This window comes from Dendrobates tinctorius, unplaced genomic scaffold, assembly GCF_039654945.1.
Source record: "Dendrobates tinctorius isolate UK_male_01 unplaced genomic scaffold, ASM3965494v1 ptg000016l, whole genome shotgun sequence".
Taxonomy (NCBI): Eukaryota; Metazoa; Chordata; class Amphibia; order Anura; family Dendrobatidae; genus Dendrobates; species Dendrobates tinctorius.
In genome coordinates, this window is record NW_027361684.1 from 56,365,983 (window position 1) to 56,386,907 (window position 20,925).

A 20,925-nucleotide genomic window follows, 5' to 3' on the forward strand; every position below is an offset into this window, starting at 1 on the left:
ATCAACTTTATTCTCATTTGCACAAGGAAAGACTAGAAGCAATGGGATGAAACTGAATGGGAAGAGACACAGATTAGATATTAGAAAAAACTTTTTGACAGTTAGAGTGATCAATGAGTGGAACAGGTTGCCACGAGAAGTGGTGAGTTCTCCTTCAATGGAAGTCTTCAAACAGAGGCTGGACAGACATCTGACTGGGATGATTTAGCGAATCCTGCTTTGAGCAGGGGGTTGGACCAGATGGCCCAGGAGGTCCCTTCCAACTCTACGATTCTATGATTCTATTATGGAGAGGAGCAGAGTAGTGGGAATATTATGGAGAGGAGTAGTGTAGTGGGAATATTATGGAGAGGAGCAGTGTAATGGGAATATTATGGAGAGGAGCAGTGTAGTGGGAATATTATGGAGAGGAGTAGTGTAGTGGGAATATTATGGAGAGGAGTAGTGTAGTGGGAATATTATGGAGAGGAGCAGTGTAGTGGGAATATTATGGAGAGGAGCAGAGTAGTGGGAATATTATGGAGAGGAGTAGTGTAGCGGGAATATTATGGAGAGGAGCAGTGTAGCGGGAATATTATGGAGAGGAGCAGAGTAGTGGGAATATTATGGATAGGAGCAGTGTAGTGGGAATATTATGGAGAGGAGCAGTGTAGTGGGAATATTATGGAGAGGAGCAGTGTAGTGGGAATATTATGGAGAGGAGTAGTGTAGTGGGAATATTATGGAGAGGAGCAGTGTAGTGGGAATATTATGGAGAGGAGCAGTGTAGTGGGAATATTATGGAGAGGAGCAGAGTAGTGGGAATATTATGGAGAGGAGCAGTGTAATGGGAATATTATGGAGAGGAGCAGAGTAGTGGGAATATTATGGAGAGGAGTAGTGTAGTGGGAATATTATGGAGAGGAGCAGTGTAGCGGGAATATTATGGAGAGGAGCAGTGTAGTGGGAATATTATGGAGAGGAGCAGTGTAGTGGGAATATTATGGAGAGGAGCAGTGTAGTGGGAATATTATGGAGAGGAGTAGTGTAGTGGGAATATTATGGAGAGGAGTAGTGTAGTGGGAATATTATGGAGAGGAGCAGAGTAGTGGGAATATTATGGAGAGGAGTAGTGTAGTGGGAATATTATGGAGAGGAGTAGTGTAGCAGGAATATTATGAAGAGGAGCAGTGTAGTGGGAATATTATGGAGAGGAGCAGTGTAATGGGAATATTATGGAGAGGAGCAGAGTAGTGGGAATATTATGGAGAGGAATAGTGTAGTGGGAATATTATGGAGAGGAGCAGTGTAGCGGGAATATTATGGAGAGGAGTAGTGTAGCGGGAATATTATGGAGAGGAGCAGTGTAGCGGGAATATTATGAAGAGGAGCAGTGTAGTGGGAATATTATGGAGAGGAGCAGTGTAATGGGAATATTATGGAGAGGAGCAGAGTAGTGGGAATATTATGGAGAGGAGCAGTGTAGTGGGAATATTATGGAGAGGAGTAGTGTAGTGGGACAAGGCAACTGTTAGGTGGATTCATAACTGGCTTAGTGATCGGACCCAAAGAGTGGTCGTAAATGGCTGCACATCCAGTTGGAAGAATGTCTCAAGTGGGGTACCACAGGGCTCTGTCCTGGGCCCTGTATTGTTCAACATCTTTATCAACGATTTAGATGAAGGAATTTAGGGTAAACTGATTAAATTTGCTGATAACACAAAGCTAGGAGGGATAGCTAATACTAGAGAAGAGAGAGAGAGGATTCAAAAAGATTTAAATAAACTGGAGAAGTGGGCAGCAACTAACAGAATGGTTTTTAACAGGGAGAAATGCAAAGTACTACATCTAGGCAATAAAAATGAAAAAAGCATATATAGAATGGGAGGAATAGGGCTAAGTGACAGCACATGTGAAAAAGACTTGGGTATACTAATAGATCACAGACTGAATATGAGTCAACAGTGTGATGCAGCAGCAAAAAAGGCAAATGCAATTCTAGGATGTATTAACAGAAGCATACAGTCTAGATCACGTGAAGTCATTATTTCCCTCTACTCCTCTTTGGTCAGACCTCATCTGGAATATTGTGTCCAGTTTTGGGCACCACATTTTAAAAAAGACATCAACAAACTGGAGCAAGTTCAGAAAAGAGCGACCAGAATGGTGACCGGTCTGCAAACCCTGTCTTATGAGGAAAGGTTGCAGGATTTGGGAATGTTTAGTTTGCAAAAGAGAAGACTGAGAGGAGACTTAATAGCTGTCTACAAATATCTAAAGGGCTGTCACATTGTAGAAGGATCAACTTTATTCTCATTTGCACAAGGAAAGACTAGAAGCAATGGGATGAAACTGAATGGGAAGAGACACAGATTAGATATTAGAAAAAACTTTTTGACAGTTAGAGTGATCAATGAGTGGAACAGGTTGCCACGAGAAGTGGTGAGTTCTCCTTCAATGGAAGTCTTCAAACAGAGGCTGGACAGACATCTGACTGGGATGATTTAGCGAATCCTGCTTTGAGCAGGGGGTTGGACCAGATGGCCCAGGAGGTCCCTTCCAACTCTACGATTCTATGATTCTATTATGGAGAGGAGCAGAGTAGTGGGAATATTATGGAGAGGAGTAGTGTAGTGGGAATATTATGGAGAGGAGCAGTGTAATGGGAATATTATGGAGAGGAGCAGTGTAGTGGGAATATTATGGAGAGGAGTAGTGTAGTGGGAATATTATGGAGAGGAGTAGTGTAGTGGGAATATTATGGAGAGGAGCAGTGTAGTGGGAATATTATGGAGAGGAGCAGAGTAGTGGGAATATTATGGAGAGGAGTAGTGTAGCGGGAATATTATGGAGAGGAGCAGTGTAGCGGGAATATTATGGAGAGGAGCAGAGTAGTGGGAATATTATGGATAGGAGCAGTGTAGTGGGAATATTATGGAGAGGAGCAGTGTAGTGGGAATATTATGGAGAGGAGCAGTGTAGTGGGAATATTATGGAGAGGAGTAGTGTAGTGGGAATATTATGGAGAGGAGCAGTGTAGTGGGAATATTATGGAGAGGAGCAGTGTAGTGGGAATATTATGGAGAGGAGCAGAGTAGTGGGAATATTATGGAGAGGAGCAGTGTAATGGGAATATTATGGAGAGGAGCAGAGTAGTGGGAATATTATGGAGAGGAGTAGTGTAGCGGGAATATTATGGAGAGGAGCAGTGTAGCGGGAATATTATGGAGAGGAGCAGTGTAGTGGGAATATTATGGAGAGGAGCAGTGTAGTGGGAATATTATGGAGAGGAGCAGTGTAGTGGGAATATTATGGAGAGGAGTAGTGTAGTGGGAATATTATGGAGAGGAGTAGTGTAGTGGGAATATTATGGAGAGGAGCAGTGTAGCGGGAATATTATGGAGAGGAGCAGTGTAGTGGGAATATTATGGAGAGTAGTGTAGTGGGAATATTATGGAGAGGAGCAGTGTAATGGGAATATTATGGAGAGGAGTAGTGTAGTGGGAATATTATGGAGAGGAGTAGTGTAGTGGGAATATTATGGAGAGGAGCAGTGTAGTGGGAATATTATGGAGAGGAGCAGTGTAGCGGGAATATTATGGAGAGGAGCAGTGTAGTGGGAATATTATGGAGAGGAGCAGTGTAGCGGGAATATTATGGAGAGGAGTAGTGTAGCGGGAATATTATGGAGAGGAGCAGTGTAGCGGGAATATTATGAAGAGGAGCAGTGTAGTGGGAATATTATGGAGAGGAGCAGTGTAATGGGAATATTATGGAGAGGAGCAGGGAAGTGGGAATATTATGGAGAGGAGCAGTGTAGTGGGAATATTATGGAGAGGAGCAGTGTAGCGGGAATATTATGGAGAGGAGTAGTGTAGCGGGAATATTATGGAGAGGAGCAGTGTAGCGGGAATATTATGAAGAGGAGCAGTGTAGTGGGAATATTATGGAGAGGAGCAGTGTAATGGGAATATTATGGAGAGGAGCAGGGAAGTGGGAATATTATGGAGAGGAGCAGTGTAGTGGGAATATTATGGAGAGGAGTAGTGTAGTGGGAATATTATGGAGAGGAGCAGAGTAGTGGGAATATTATGGAGAGGAGTAGTGTAGTGGGAATATTATGGAGAGGAGCAGTGTAATGGGAATATTATGGAGAGGAGCAGAGTAGTGGGAATATTATGGAGAGGAGTAGTGTAGTGGGAATATTATGGAGAGGAGCAGTGTAGCGGGAATATTATGGAGAGGAGCAGTGTAGCGGGAATATTATGAAGAGGAGCAGTGTAGTGGGAATATTATGGAGAGGAGCTGTGTAGTGGGAATATTATGGAGAGGAGCAGTGTAGCGGGAATATTATGGAGAGGAGCAGAGTAGTGGGAATATTATGGAGAGGAGCAGTGTAGCGGGAATATTATGGAGAGGAGCAGTGTAGTGGGAATATTATGGAGAGGAGCAGTGTAGTGGGAATATTATGGAGAGGAGCAGTGTAGCGGGAATATTATGGAGAGGAGTAGTGTAGCGGGAATATTATGGAGAGGAGCAGTGTAGCGGGAATATTATGAAGAGGAGCAGAGTAGTGGGAATATTATGGAGAGGAGTAGTGTAGTGGGAATATTATGGAGAGGAGCAGAGTAGTGGGAATATTATGGAGAGGAGTAGTGTAGTGGGAATATTATGGAGAGGAATAGTGTAGTGGAAATATTATGGAGAGGAGCAGTGTAATGGGAATATTATGGAGAGGAGCAGAGTAGTGGGAATATTATGGAGAGGAGTAGTGTAGTGGGAATATCATGGAGAGGAGCAGAGTAGTGGGAATATTATGGAGAGGAGTAGTGTAGTGGGATTATTATGGAGAGGAGCAGTGTAGTGGGAATATTATGGAGAGGAGTAGTGTAGTGGGAATATTATGGAGAGGAGTAGTGTAGTGGGAATATTATGGAGAGGAGCAGTGTAGTGGGAATATTATGGAGAGGAGCAGTGTAGTGGGAATATTATGGAGAGGAGTAGTGTAGTGGGAATATTATGGAGAGGAGCAGAGTAGTGGGAATATTATGGAGAGGAGCAGTGTAATGGGAATATTATGGAGAGGAGCAGTGTAGTGGGAATATTATGGAGAGGAGTAGTGTAGTGGGAATATTATGGAGAGGAGTAGTGTAGTGGGAATATTATGGAGAGGAGCAGTGTAGTGGGAATATTATGGAGAGGAGCAGAGTAGTGGGAATATTATGGAGAGGAGTAGTGTAGCGGGAATATTATGGAGAGGAGCAGTGTAGCGGGAATATTATGGAGAGGAGCAGAGTAGTGGGAATATTATGGATAGGAGCAGTGTAGTGGGAATATTATGGAGAGGAGCAGTGTAGTGGGAATATTATGGAGAGGAGTAGTGTAGTGGGAATATTATGGAGAGGAGCAGTGTAATGGGAATATTATGGAGAGGAGCAGTGTAGTGGGAATATTATGGAGAGGAGCAGTGTAGTGGGAATATTATGGAGAGGAGCAGAGTAGTGGGAATATTATGGAGAGGAGCAGTGTAGCGGGAATATTATGGAGAGGAGCAGTGTAGTGGGAATATTATGGAGAGGAGTAGTGTAGTGGGAATATTATGGAGAGGAGCAGTGTAGTGGGAATATTATGGAGAGGAGCAGAGTAGTGGGAATATTATGGAGAGGAGCAGTGTAGTGGGAATATTATGGAGAGGAGCAGTGTAGCGGGAATATTATGGAGAGGAGCAGTGTAGTGGGAATATTATGGAGAGGAGCAGTGTAGTGGGAATATTATGGAGAGGAGCAGTGTAGTGGGAATATTATGGAGAGGAGTAGTGTAGTGGGAATATTATGGAGAGGAGCAGTGTAGTGGGAATATTATGGAGAGGAGCAGTGTAGTGGGAATATTATGGAGAGGAGCATAGTAGTGGGAATATTATGGAGAGGAGCAGTGTAGTGGGAATATTATGGAGAGGAGTAGTGTAGTGGGAATATTATGGAGAGGAGCAGAGTAGTGGGAATATTTTGGAGAGGAGCAGTGTAGTGGGAATATTATGGAGAGGAGCAGTGTAATGGGAATATTATGGAGAGGAGCAGTGTAGTGGGAATATTATGGAGAGGAGTGGTGTAGTGGGAATATTATGGAGAGGAGTAGTGTAGTGGGAATATTATGGAGAGGAGCAGAGTAGTGGGAATATTATGGAGAGGAGTAGTGTAGCGGGAATATTATGGAGTGGAGCAGTGTAGCGGGAATATTATGGAGAGGAGCAGAGTAGCAGGAATATTATGGAGAGGAGCAGAGTAGTGGGAATATTATGGATAGGAGCAGTGTAGTGGGAATATTATGGAGAGGAGCAGTGTAGTGGGAATATTATGGAGAGGAGCAGTGTAGTGGGAATATTATGGAGAGGAGTAGTGTAGCGGGAATATTATGGAGTGGAGCAGTGTAGCGGGAATATTATGGAGAGGAGCAGAGTAGCAGGAATATTATGGAGAGGAGCAGAGTAGTGGGAATATTATGGATAGGAGCAGTGTAGTGGGAATATTATGGAGAGGAGCAGTGTAGTGGGAATATTATGGAGAGGAGCAGTGTAGTGGGAATATTATGGAGAGGAGTAGTGTAGTGGGAATATTATGGAGAGGAGCAGTGTAGTGGGAATATTATGGAGAGGAGCAGAGTAGTGGGAATATTATGGAGAGGAGCAGTGTAATGGGAATATTATGGAGAGGAGCAGAGTAGTGGGAATATTATGGAGAGGAGTAGTGTAGTGGGAATATTATGGAGAGGAGCAGTGTAGTGGGAATATTATGGAGAGGAGCAGTGTAGTGGGAATATTATGGAGAGGAGCAGTGTAGTGGGAATATTATGGAGAGGAGCAGTGTAGCGGGAATATTATGGAGAGGAGCAGTGTAGTGGGAATATTATGGAGAGGAGCATAGTAGTGGGAATATTATGGAGAGGAGTAGTGTAGTGGGAATATTATGGAGAGGAGCAGAGTAGTGGGAATATTTTGGAGAGGAGCAGTGTAGTGGCAATATTATGGAGAGGAGCAGTGTAATGGGAATATTATGGAGAGGAGCAGTGTAGTGGGAATATTATGGAGAGGAGTGGTGTAGTGGGAATATTATGGAGAGGAGTAGTGTAGTGGGAATATTATGGAGAGGAGCAGTGTAGTGGGAATATTATGGAGAGGAGCAGAGTAGTGGGAATATTATGGAGAGGAGAAGTGTAGCGGGAATATTATGGAGTGGAGCAGTGTAGCGGGAATATTATGGAGAGGAGCAGAGTAGCAGGAATATTATGGAGAGGAGCAGAGTAGTGGGAATATTATGGATAGGAGCAGTGTAGTGGGAATATTATGGAGAGGAGCAGTGTAGTGGGAATATTATGGAGAGGAGCAGTGTAGTGGGAATATTATGGAGAGGAGCAGTGTAGTGGGAATATTATGGAGAGGAGCAGTGTAGTGGGAATATTATGGAGAGGAGCAGTGTAGTGGGAATATTATGGAGAGGAGCAGTGTAGTGGGAATATTATGGAGAGGAGCAGTGTAGTGGGAATATTATGGAGAGGAGCAGTGTAGCGGGAATATTATGGAGAGGAGTAGTGTAATGGGAATATTATGGAGAGGAGCAGAGTAGTGGGAATATTATGGAGAGGAGCAGTGTAGTGGGAATATTATGGAGAGGAGCAGTGTAGTGGGAATATTATGGAGAGGAGCAGTGTAGTGGGAATATTATGGAGAGGAGCAGTGTAGTGGGAATATTATGGAGAGGAGCAGTGTAGTGGGAATATTATGGAGAGGAGCAGTGTAGCGGGAATATTATGGAGAGGAGTAGTGTAATGGGAATATTATGGAGAGGAGCAGAGTAGTGGGAATATTATGGAGAGGAGCAGTGTAGTGGGAATATTATGGAGAGGAGTAGTGTAGTGGGAATATTATGGAGAGGAGTAGTGTAGTGGGAATATTATGGAGAGGAGCAGTGTAGCGGGAATATTATGGAGAGGAGCAGTGTAGTGGGAATATTATGGAGAGGAGTAGTGTAGTGGGAATATTATGGAGAGGAGCAGTGTAGTGGGAATATTATGGAGAGGAGCAGAGTAGTGGGAATATTATGGAGAGGAGCAGTGTAGCGGGAATATTATGGAGAGGAGCAGTGTAGTGGGAATATTATGGAGAGGAGTAGTGTAGTGGGAATATTATGGAGAGGAGCAGTGTAGTGGGAATATTATGGAGAGGAGCAGTGTAGTGGGAATATTATGGAGAGGAGCAGAGTAGTGGGAATATTATGGAGAGGAGCAGTGTAGCGGGAATATTATGGAGAGGAGCAGTGTTGCGGGAATATTATGGAGAGGAGCAGTGTAGCGGGAATATTATGGAGAGGAGCAGTGTAGTGGGAATATTATGGAGAGGAGTAGTGCAGTGGGAATATTATGGAGAGGAGCAGTGTAGTGGGAATATTATGGAGAGGAGCAGTGTAGTGGGAATATTATGGAGAGGAGCAGTGTAGTGGGAATGTTATGGAGAGGAGCAGAGTAGTGGGAATATTATGGAGAGGAGCAGTGTAGCGGGAATATTATGGAGAGGAGCAGTGTAGTGGGAATATTATGGAGAGGAGTAGTGTAGTGGGAATATTATGGAGAGGAGCAGTGTAGTGGGAATATTATGGAGAGGAGCAGAGTAGTGGGAATATTATGGAGAGGAGCAGAGTAGTGGGAATATTATGGAGAGGAGCAGAGTAGTGGGAATATTATGGAGAGGAGCAGTGTAGTGGGAATATTATGGAGAGGAGCAGTGTAGTGGAAATATTATGGAGAGGAGTAATAAATCGTCATGTGTAGACTATATACTGTATCTGTCTTGTTAGATGTTACTTGTTGTATCTGTTGTTATATATTATGTTGCCTCTTTGCCACAAAGAATTCCTTGTATATATGTAATATGTACTTGGCGATTATAAATTTGATTGATTGATTGATTGATTGAGTAGTGTAGTGGGAATATTATGGAGAGTAGCAGAGTGGTGGGAATATTATGGAGAGGAGCAGTGTAGTGGGAATATTATGGAGAGGAGCAGAGTGGTGGGAATATTATGGAGAGGAGTAGTGTAGTGGGAATATTATGGAGAGGAATAGTGTAATGGGAATATTATGGAGAGGAGTAGTGTAGTGGGAATATTATGGAGAGGAGCAGTGTAGTGGGAATATTATGGAGAGGAGCAGAGTGGTGGGAATATTATGGAGAGGAGTAGTGTAGTGGGAATATTATGGAGAGGAATAGTGTAATGGGAATATTATGGAGAGGAGTGGTGTAGTGGGAATATTATGGAGAGGAGCAGAGTGGTGGGATATTATGGATAGGAGCAGTGTGGTGGAAATATTTTAGACCGGGGAAGGGTGGGGGGATATTATGGACGAATACTGTGTGGTGGGAATATTATGGAGAGGGGCAGTGTGGTGAGAATATTATGGAGAAGGGCAGTGTGGAAGTTATTATAGAGAGTGTAGAAAGCACACTGAAGGGCAATTATTTATGCAGGGGCACAGCATGAGAGATTTTATTTATGAGGCAATATAATGATACTTTATGGACACCGTGTTGGATATGCTGCTGAAGACCAGAGAAGAAGGCGTCTGTGCAACATGGAGGGCAAAAGGGATGTAATTAACTCTAATCAGAGAAGATGTATGTGGATATAAATGTTAATTTGTGATCCCGCCTGCGTCTCATCAGTACTGTGGTTTCTGTATGATTCGCAGTCTGATAATTCCCAGTATCTCCTTACCATTGTTAAGGGCATACTGGGAATTGTAGATTCATGCAATACAAATATATATAGGGCTGACCCGCCATTAGAATTGATCGCTGCACTAATCTTGGTGCTACTCGTAAATACATGTACTGATGGTTGTTCTGACACTGCATTAATGTGCTCAGGGTGGATCTGGCTCTGCATTAATGTAATTATGGTGGTTCTGGCGTTGCATTCATGTTCTGATGGTGGTTCTGTGGGTGATTTCATGTACTGATGGTGGTTCTGGTGCTGTATTCATGTACTGACTGTGGTTCTGGCACAACATTCATGTACTGATCATGGTTGTAATCTTGTACACATGTAGCAATCTAAAACGTGCTTCATGGCTATGTTAAAGCTTCAAAATCTTCAAAACTTTGAGATTATTAGGAGGATTTGGTAAGTTTCTGCTTCAAAAACTCAGTTTAAGCTAGGATGTGTTCATACTTCTTTTTTTGGAGCAGAAACTAAGTAGAAGCTCCAACTCATCCTCAAATACTCAAAAGGTGGTTCTGGTGATATATTCATGTACTAGTAGTGGCTCTGGAGATGTATTCATGTAAGTTAAATTTTTTTAGCGACCCTTAGGATTAGTTCAGTATGGCAATGTGGTCCTCCAACCAAAAATGTTGTGACCCTTGATGTAGGGGCAAAAACCCTGATTCCAGTGATGTGCCATCTACTGGGCTGTTTTAATAAAATCACTGTTTTCTCTGCTGCAGATGTACCAGTTCTCTGAATACTGAGCTCTGTATAACCTCACACATTTGATTGATAGCCATCTGCGTACACTGTGCATAAGCAGAAAGCTGCAAATCAGTGTTGTGGGTGTGGCTCAACTACATGACATGGCACCCTGCCATCTAGTAGTTCTGTTGTAATAATCTCCTCATGATAAACAATGATTTTCTAAATATTATACTAAGCAGACCAGTAAGTGACACATCACTGCAATCAGGATCTTCATTCTTACATTATGCTTAGATTAGGTAGCAAAAAACTAGTTACAGATTCACTTTAATCAACTCAGAACTCCAATTAAATGGCATTGTTCCAGCAATGTCAGCACTGCTGTTCCTGGAGAGTGACCAGTCACAAATATGTTGCAGTAATGAGCACCCGCTTCTTGGCTGCAGCTCATCAATATTTCATCAGGATGGATGACTACTCATGAAATAGTAAAGGTTCCAGCTGAAAAGCAGGTTCTCATTGGCTACTGCATGCACGTGTTGCAAAATGTCACACTGCAGAGTGTAAGTATCCTCTGTTTTTATTATAACTAGGGACCTGAGTTTATTAAGCTGGGGTTTTCTAATAGTGGACAACCCCTTTAAGTACAGCCCTCCATGGAGGAAAGGTTGAGCCAACAGCTTGGAAATGGCTTCAGCCAGCTGCTGTGCACCAAGCTCTAAACAGTGATGTTACGGGGTGTGGATTGTCATTATCAGCAAGTTATGAGTGACTGGGCAAGTATGTAAGCAATGAGGGAATGCAGAGTAACAGAGGAATTGTAGATTCCCCAAAGAAAAAATAATCTTATCAGCTAGTGGCTTTGGTCAGATATGATGCTGCTGGGTTTTTCAGAGTGCTAGATTACATTAACATGAATACATTATGACTCATTGCTCCCCTACAGTAAACTGAGCATGTGTGGTGTCAGTGTCAGCACATGTAACATTATTGACTACAGAGGAGTCTCAGGATAACCCATACTAGGTGAGGTGGATGGAGGGAAGAAGAAATTGTAGACAGCAAATTATTCTTGAGACTGTGTAGGTGTCTCAGGATGGTGCTTTGCAGAAGTGTGTGGGTTCTGAGGGTGGGAGTAAGTGAGCTATGGGTCAGATACTGCTCTGGCAAAGAAGACATTTCTTGGGAAATGTAATCTAGAGGCATAGAGGGAGAGCTGTCAGGAAGTTCAGGATGTAAACTACAGCAGACCACAATGATGGAAAATGTATTTAATGTTGCATGTTAACTACAGTAAACCTCTTGCAGGAAGTCTCAAATTGCTGCCGAGCTCTAGATTTTCACTTTTTGTTCTCATAATGCATGCATTTATACCAGATAACAACTACTGTTACTACCTCTTCCTCAATCTATATCTTCCAAACAATTTAAATGTACAATTAATTTGAATGATATCCATCCACAAATTCTCTGTTTGATATGTATAGATTAAATTCTGTAGCGTTGGATGTAATAAAGTGTTGAAAGACTCTATGAGAGGTAATTATCCACAAACCAGATGATTTCTGTGACCTCGCTTGAACTAAGCATAGTTATTCTCTAAGAGCACTCCCTATGGAGCTGTACACTGCACATCCCTTCCCTTGGGGATTCTGGTAATGGTAAGTCACTGGAGACCTCAATAATTCAGCTAGCAAACTTGCCAGGAGAAGGTGATATGATTCTCAGAGTTAGTAGATTGCTTAATGTACGTAAATTTATAAAACCATATTTAATATTGTTGATTACCAGTCCTGATAATAAAAGAATAATAAATTAGTACGTAAACACTACAGTTTGGTGTTTTCAAGTCTTTATTTCATGGGGTTGGGAAAAAAAATAACTGCTTAACTAGTAATAGAAGTATAAAGAAAGGGTATGTGAGGGCAAAGAACACCAAGAGAGGCGATCTTTTGGCCATACAGAGAAAGGAAAAAGAAAAAAACAACGAGGGTGTGATCCGATACATTTCTACGTTTAACCAGCAATGGAGTACTATGAGATCTATATTAAAGAAACACTGGTCGATATTGACGACTGACCCCCTCCTTGGCAGGCATCTATCTCCTGGCCCATTAATGACACACGAAGGAGTAAGAATTTAAAGGATATTTTGGTATCAAGCCATTATACTTCTAAATCATGGTTTTTGTTTGGCTCTAAAGGGAGAAATAATGGATTCTTCCCATGTGGAAAATGTCTAGCCTGTAGGAATCATGTGAGGTCCACGACCTTCGCATCATCGGACGGCCTCAAGGTATTTTCAATTAGGGATTATATCACCTGTTCTACCTCACATGTGATTTACTATGCCATCTGTAGTTGTAAATTGATTTACGTTGGCCTAACGTCTAGAGAATTACGGGTGAGAACCCGGGAACACATTAGGGACATTGAGGCTGCACGTGATGTGGAGGATGTGGATTCTCTTAAAACAATCCCCAGGCATTTCAAATTGAAACATAAGTGTAATCCAGGCGACCTGAAAATTAGAGGAATTGACCACGTTAATTTGGGGGTCCAGGGTGGCGATAGTATTCGTCTCCTCACGCAAAAAGAATGTCGCTGGATTGTAACTTTGGGGACTACGGTTCCCTTGGGCTTGAATGAACAACTTAGCTTCTCTTCCTATTTGTGAGCTCACATTGTCTGCTTTATAATGGTCTCTCTTTTATAATATTGTTTTTAATTTTATGTTGTTTCTCCTTTATTTAGTTTATGATACTATATTTCTTGAACCATTCTATATGCCTGGCCTTCGGTATTCTTGAAATATTGGAATATGGAGCTGCCTGAATTTCTTCAATATTCTGCTTTACAGCCGGACTCATTGAGAATGATTAATTATATTCATATTTCTATATTTAAAAAGCTTTTTATATATTTTCAATATGTAGTAATTTTTGTAACTATTTAACTAAAGTGCAATTGTTATTGGCCCTTGTGGTATGGCGGCTTTGTATCTATCTATTGAATTCCGGGTTCTTTGTTGTTTTCCAGCATCTGGATGAATAGTGGGCATTATTTGCCCTTCAACAACATGGTGGCGCCTGACATTTCTTACTTGTGCGCATGTCCTGGGGGTGGGCGCTGCCATCGGCGTCACTTCCGACGTCTTTCTGTGACGTCGTGGTTCACGCAGGCGCAGTGTGGGTGTGGACCGTGTCGCCATTTTGACGCCGGGACTGTCGCTCGATGCGGCCCCCGCCAACCCGTGACATACGCCACCAATGGTACGTCTTGGCCAGGCATTTAAGAGGCATGAGAGGGACACTTAACACATCCATTTTTTTCCTTCCCCCTGAAGAAGCTACCGCGAAACGCACTTAGGGGCGCGTACGTGTTCATGGATTCCAGCATGGGTAACTGACCATTAGACTTCTTTCATCCCCCCTTTGTTCCCTACCCTGTGGGCAGTTTTTGTAATAGAAATATTTTGATGGGTAGTGACACGTCACATGAGTTATAGCATGGAACTACTTTGGTGGGGATAAAGTATGGTATTGTCGTTTCCCTTTCTCCCCCCTCCTGTGGCACTATACATGACTACTTAGTATTACTAACAGGTGAACTTATCACAATGTTTATGTATTTGAGGGTGGTGATTTTTTGTCCATAATGCTGGATTATGTAACAGTACGCTTTGTTCTTAACCGGTGCACCTTGATTTATACCATCTGATCTCTGTTTTGGTTATCACATGAATTAAATAATTGTAGTCTGTCTTTTTGTATGCAAATAATTAAAAATATATTTTTATACTTAATGAAACTATGCAGATTTTCTGTTATGGGTTACAGGCTCCATTGTTTCTTTTTGTGTTTCTTAACTAATCTATAGCATTTCCTGGGACCTGCACCTATCCCAAACCTACTCTTTGTCCTTACTAAGTCAATTACCAAGCTTGCCAGTCACAGGAGATATCAGGTTGAGAATTGCACAATTGTGTAATATACATAAATTTACATTAATTTTTTTTCTCAAGAATGGAGGTCTGCTGACATCCATGTCCTGCTTGGAGATGCAGTGGTTGTCAGTGGAGAGGTGGTCACGCATGTGCACCTCCCTCATAGACTTCTATGGAAGTTCTACATACTGCCAAGCATGATAGAGTCTTCGGAACACCGACTGAAGTTAATGAAGAGAGAGACGCATGGACAAAGATCTGGGATTGTTGAATCGTTAGTATAAAACATTATTTCTAGTATTATAGTAACAGGTAATGGCATAATGGGCTTACACTTTACAGCAGTCCTAAGGGCCATTGTTGGCTTATGTGGAATTTGCTGTGGGGTGCCAAAAGGCTGACTACAGCGATGCCACAATCGTTATGGACTGCAATGTATAAGATGTTTTGTGGCTCAATCTAAGTAGTATATACTGTAGCTGGCAACGATTGCTAATGGCATTGGCACTGCTCCTGCGCCACTCACGGGTCATATCACTATGCCCTACTGAGGTGAAGCACAACAATTAGGATGTAATAGTATGTGTCTGGTATAGCTACTCAGCTTTATTAAAATGAATGGGACTAAGCTGCAATACCAAACACACATCCAATGTTTTTTGGAGAAAAGAGCAGACCCTTTTTTTATTATTGAATTACTCCTTCAATGAACATATTTATATGCGAGCACTTTTCTAAAGATACATTGGATGCATGTGTAAGCTGAATGGCTGCTATATCATAATACAGTTAACTTAAAGGGAATCTGTCACCAGGTTCAATCTGAGAGCAGCATAATATAAGGCAAGAGACCCTGATTGTAGAAATGTCACTTATTAGGCCATGTGTAGTAGTTTCAATACAATCAGTGTTTTATCAGCAGGAGATTATCACGGCTTGACTAGGTCTCACGTGTACAGCAGTCAGGCTAATCTGTGTAACAAAGTACCCATCATTGATTAGCAACTTGCTGACAATGTACACTGAACAAAAGAAGATGCTAGTTAGACCTGTGGGTGGGTTATACACAGTTTTGTGACCACTACTACATCTACAACAGAGAAATAGGGATTCTATCATAACTGATACATCACTGGAATCAGGCTCTCTTACCTTATATTATGCTGTTTTCAAATTACATAGCAAAAATCTGCTGACAAGGTCTCTTTAAAGGACAAATGAACTGCACAGTAGATAGAGGAACTAGTTCACTTATGAACTCTTTCTACATATGTTAAAACATGTTAGATTCTAAAATAAATTTTGAATATTGCAAGGTGATTTTTAGCAAAAGGATGGACAACTATTTAGAGGAAGTATGAATGCATGTAAATCAAATACCTTATAGAATATTAGAAGTAGATCCTCCAACTTTCCATGAAGGTCACCTAATCAAAGATAGATATATAAAAATGTGACAACAATGTTTAAATTAGTTATTTTTGCAGTCCAAAATATTACATAAGGGAATTTGTTACTCCAAATTTACACTTCAAACTAACTATAAAGCCTTGGGAGATGGACAACAATGAAAATTGTAACTTTTGTTTTTAAATCTTTTCCGTCGTTGCCCAAAAACAGAACTTTATTATAATATACAAATGTGGCTTCTCAGTGCAGCCGTGGTGTGCCTAAATGCCTTGGTACACTGTTTCACCCACTTATTTAAACGAAAGCTGACTAGCATACAGTGTCAGAGGTGAGGAGAGAGTGATTTGTGTGCTCTCTCTGGCACTTAAGTGATAGCAGAGGAGACAAGCAATGGCAGAAGAGAGTGATTTGTGTGCTCTCTCTGGCACTTAAGTGATAGCAGAGGAGACGAGCAATGCCAGAAGCAAGGAGAGAGTGATTTGTGTGCTCTCTGGCAGTTAAGTGATAACAGAGGAGACGAGCAATGGCAGAAGCGAGGAGAGAGTGATTTGTGTGCTCTCACTGGCAGATAGCAGAGGAGACGAGCAATGCCAGAAGCGAGGAGAGAGTGATTTGTGTGCTCTCTCTCTGGAAGTTAAGTGATAACAGAGGAGACGAGCAATGGCAGAAGCGAGGAGAGAGTGATTAGTGTGCGCTCTCCGGCACTTAAGTGATAGCAGAGGAGACGAGCAATGGCAGAAGCAAGGAGAGAGTGATTAGTGTGCGCTCTCCGGCACTTTAGTGATAGCTCCGGAACTTTAGTGATAGCAGAGGAGACGAGCAATGGCAGAAGTGAGGCGAGAGTGATTTGTGTGCTCTCTCCGGCATCTAAGTAATAGCAGAGCAAACGTGAAATGGCAGAAGCGTGGAGATAAACAGAGGTTCATGTTAAGACTGTGCTGACAATCAACATAAAAGTAGTGGCCATAATTAAACTAAGTGGGTAGAATGGTGCACTGAGGTATTTAGCCACACCAAGGGTGCACTGAGCACACTCATTGGCATATTATAATAAAGCTGTTTTTGAGGGAGCAGATTTGAAAATTAAAAGAACGATTTTTATTGTTGCTCATATAATGCAATTTGGTGAGTTTGAACTGTATTTCTATCCCTTATTGTTATGACATATCACTAGACTGTGCCATAACATTATGATCAGTGGTGTCCCACAGGAGGATCCAGAGGATGAAGCCACAGAAGTTATGTTAGCAGTTTCTTTAGCAGTCCTCTTGCACAGCAAAACAGCAATACTCTGAGGATCAGGTTTGATTAGTGAAGCTGTGTTCAAATGGCCGTTAAAATAATCCGCACAGTCACCTCTACAAAATGCAGTGTGAAAAGCTCATTAATGTACCATTTTCTTGCCTGAATCTCACACTGCAACATAAAGAGGATGTCCACTGCTAGACAACCCCTACGTAATAATTTCAGGGCCCAAAGTAAAAGTGAAAAACAAAAAAACAAAACAGTGTATACTCACTTCACCTCCTGCAGCAGTGTCATTCCAGTGATGTTGGGGCCGTAACATTGTTGTGTCACATACTGGCTGCAGCCATTGAGCAGCCGTTTGTCAGCCACAGCCTTTAGGCTGAGTGCACACCTACTTTTTTGCCCTGCGGATTTTTCCGCGCAGAATTGAAGAAATCCGCAGATCAAATGACCTGCATTTTTCCTGCGGATTTCTTCCATTTTTAATGCGGTTTTCTTGCGGTTTTTGTGCGGTTTTCCACTGCGGTTTTCCCCCTGCGGATTCGGAGACTGGGGAGGTGAAAAACCGCACAAAAGAAGTGACATGCTGCGGATTTTGTACCGCAGGAAAACCACGTGGAAAAATCCGCAGCGTCTGCACAGCGTTTTTTTTTTAACATTGATTTACATTATACTGAAAATCACACTGCGGATCCGCAGGAATTCTGCATCGTGTGCACACAGCCCTACTATATCGTCAGAGTGGATATCTGCCCTGATGGAATATTGATCTGTAGTCAAACAGTGGCCGTTCATTGGTAGCAGCTGTGACATGAGACAACAATGTCACATCACTCTCTGGAAACAACGGCGCAGACGTCACTGGAGCAGCACTGCTGCTGAAGGTGAGTATACATTGTTTTTATTTTAATTTGGACCCGGAAATGATTAAGGTTGTGTTTTGCAATAGTGGACAACCCACCTTAAGAAAGAATTTCAATACTGCTTATTTATTTTAAGGGCCTGTCACACTAAGCGATATCGCTAGCAATATCGCTATAACTTGTGACGTTATAGCGATACTGCTAGCGATATCTCTGTGTGTGATACTTACCTCCGACCCGCTCCCCCGCTGCTTATCGCTGATCGCGCGAGAACGTCCTGGACTGTTTCTCGTCGTCAGCTTCCTGCAGCGCTTCCTGTGGAGAGACGAGCGACAAGCGTGGAGCCGGGTGGGAGGACGGAGGATCGCCGCGTCTGACAGGTAAGTAGCGACCCCCGTCCCCTGCGATGTCGCTGGTGAGATCTGCCTGTGTGGCAGCTCACTAGCGACCACTTAGCGATGTACCAGCGATCCTGACCGCGTCATATCGCTGGTCGGGATCGCTGCTGCATCTCTAAGTGTGACAGTACCTTTACATCTTGTCCTATGAAGTAAGACACATTGATAAAATGCTAGTCAGATACTAATCCGGCTATAACAAGTGTCGTTACCTGAAGCTGCACAATCTTTTCTTATACATGCTATACTCACCACATACGGTGATCTGTTTAGAGTAGGATGTCGTTAAATGAACAACGTTTGGCATTTGTTTCAGGAACTTTTTGATTTCGTGGAAAAGCTGAAGAACGTATCGGGCATGAAGTAGCTGGAACATGAATAGTTCATCATTATATAATATGTATATGTAATTATTTCATACATACACTTCCACTGCCATAATGTGTTGCATACTGTATTGTTTTTACATATCTCGTGGAAAAAGATGGGATTTATAATGTATTAACATGTTCTCTGCAAATTATATATATATATACACATTGATATTAAATTAGTGCTGAGATTAGCATGCTGCAGCAACCACTGGCCTCAGCAATCATGTGCTGTACATGCTAATATCAATGCCGCAGCCAGTGATTAGATTCATCAGTCCCTGTAGGAAAATAAATACAAGCAGCAATTTAATGGGTGAGTATTACATACTGTATATGTATATATATATATATATATATATATACACACACACATTTATATATACACACATTATATACACAGTATGTACACATATATACACATATGCACACACACACACACGCACATATATATTGGGACTTTAAAATCTGTACTTGTCCTGTAAAGTACAGTTTAACAGGAAACAATGCCACAATGTCATGGTAATGAGTGTCCCTAGGAGCGCTTGTTTCTGAATGTTCGCCTCTCTCTCTAAACAATCACCACGTGAATGATTAAAAAATTTGTTGGGTAAAAATATAGTGGTTTGAAAAAACCACTATATTGTAATCCGAACGCTGCTAACTTATTCTTCTTCTTCTTATTATTATTATTAAGTTGATTTCCGCAATTAATACAGCCCGAACCGCTACACGCACAGACTCCGTTGAGGTGTCGTTTCGAAGCCAGCGTCCATGAGAGGTGTGCTAAGTATTTTTTGTGTCGATCGGATTTGTAGTTTTTGCGCAATTTGCGTTTGAAATTTTTTTTTCCCGTCATTGGAATGCACTGTCTCCAATGCTTTTCAATGGGAAATGGCAAAACGTGCCCTGAGGCGATTGAAATGACAGTTGAGCTCATTGATATGCGCAGGCAGACCCAGTTACTATGCCAACGCCTACGAACGTCACATGACATCCCAAGGACAGAGCTTCTGCCACATAATATCAGCTCTTAAAGTGAAACCCACAGCACAAATGCAAATCTAGCTTCATCACATGACACATGCCCCTGAGATAGAATGTGCGACAAAGTGGATTTAGAAGCCCAGTGAGCCACCCTGGCTCTTAAAGGGCCGACGTGCCACAGTGATTCTTAAAGGGCCAGCGCACCGAAATGAGTCTTAAAGGGCCGGCGCGCCAAATCGAAAGCTGAGTGACCCCGGCCTCCAAATCGGAGGCTGAGCCACCCCGGCCTCCAAATCGGAGGCTGAACCACCCCGGCCTCCAAATCGGAGGCTGAGCCACCCTGGCCTCCAAATCGGACCCAGTGTGGCCCCGCTCAAAAAATCAGACCCAGAGTAGCACAGCCCACCAAATCGGATCCTGGGGGCCCCGCCCACCAAATCAGACTCCGAGTGGCCCCGCCCACCAAATCGGACCCTGAAGAGCCCCGTCCACCAAATCGGACCCTAAGGAGCCCCGCCCACCAAATCAGACCATGAGAAGCCCCGCCCACCAAATCGGACCCAGAGTGACCCCGCCCACCAAATCGGACCCTGAAGGGCCCCGCCCATCAAATCGGACCCAGAGTGGCCCCGCCCATCAAATCGGACCCTGAGGGGCCCCGCCCACCAAATCGGAACCTGAGGAGCCCCGCCCACCAAATCGGACCCAGATTGACCCCGCCCACCAAATCGGACCCTGAAGGGCCCCGCCCACCAAATCAGACCCAGAGGTGCCCCGCCCAAATAGGACCCTGAAGGGCCCCGCCCACCAAATAGGACCCTGAAGGGCCCCGCCCACCAAATCGGACCCAGAGGGGCCCCGCCCACCAAATCAGACCATGAGGGGTCCCGCCCACCAAATCGGACCATGAGGGGCACCGCCCACTAAATCGGACCCAGAGTGGCCCCGCCCACCAAAATGGACCCAGGGGGCTCCACCCACAAAATCAGACATTAAGGGGCCCCACCCACAAAATCGGACCCTGAGTGGGCCCGGCCACAAAATCAGACCCTGAGGGGCCCCAACCACAAAATCGGACCCTGAGAGACCCCGGCCACAAAATCGAACCTAGAGGGGCCCCAGTCACAAAATAGGACCCTCAGGGGCCCCAACCACAAAATCAGACCCTGAGGTGCCCCGGTCACAAAATCGGACCCTGAGGGGCCCCACCCACAAAATCAGACCCTGAGGGGCCCCACCCACAAAACCAGACCCTGAGGG

At 43.2% G+C, this 20,925-nt stretch overlaps 1 protein-coding gene across 1 annotated transcript in view; it reads right to left on the reverse strand.

Moving 5' to 3' along the window:
• PPEF1 (protein phosphatase with EF-hand domain 1) overlaps positions 1-20,925 on the reverse strand; it is a 112,938-nt gene that overhangs the window by 81,381 nt on the left and 10,632 nt on the right. The window contains exons 5-6 of the mRNA XM_073566068.1: positions 18,560-18,674; positions 15,769-15,815 (exon numbers count right to left, since the gene is read on the reverse strand). Coding sequence (XP_073422169.1) covers positions 15,769-15,815; positions 18,560-18,674 — 162 coding nt within the window. The remainder of the gene's footprint in view (positions 1-15,768; positions 15,816-18,559; positions 18,675-20,925) is intronic.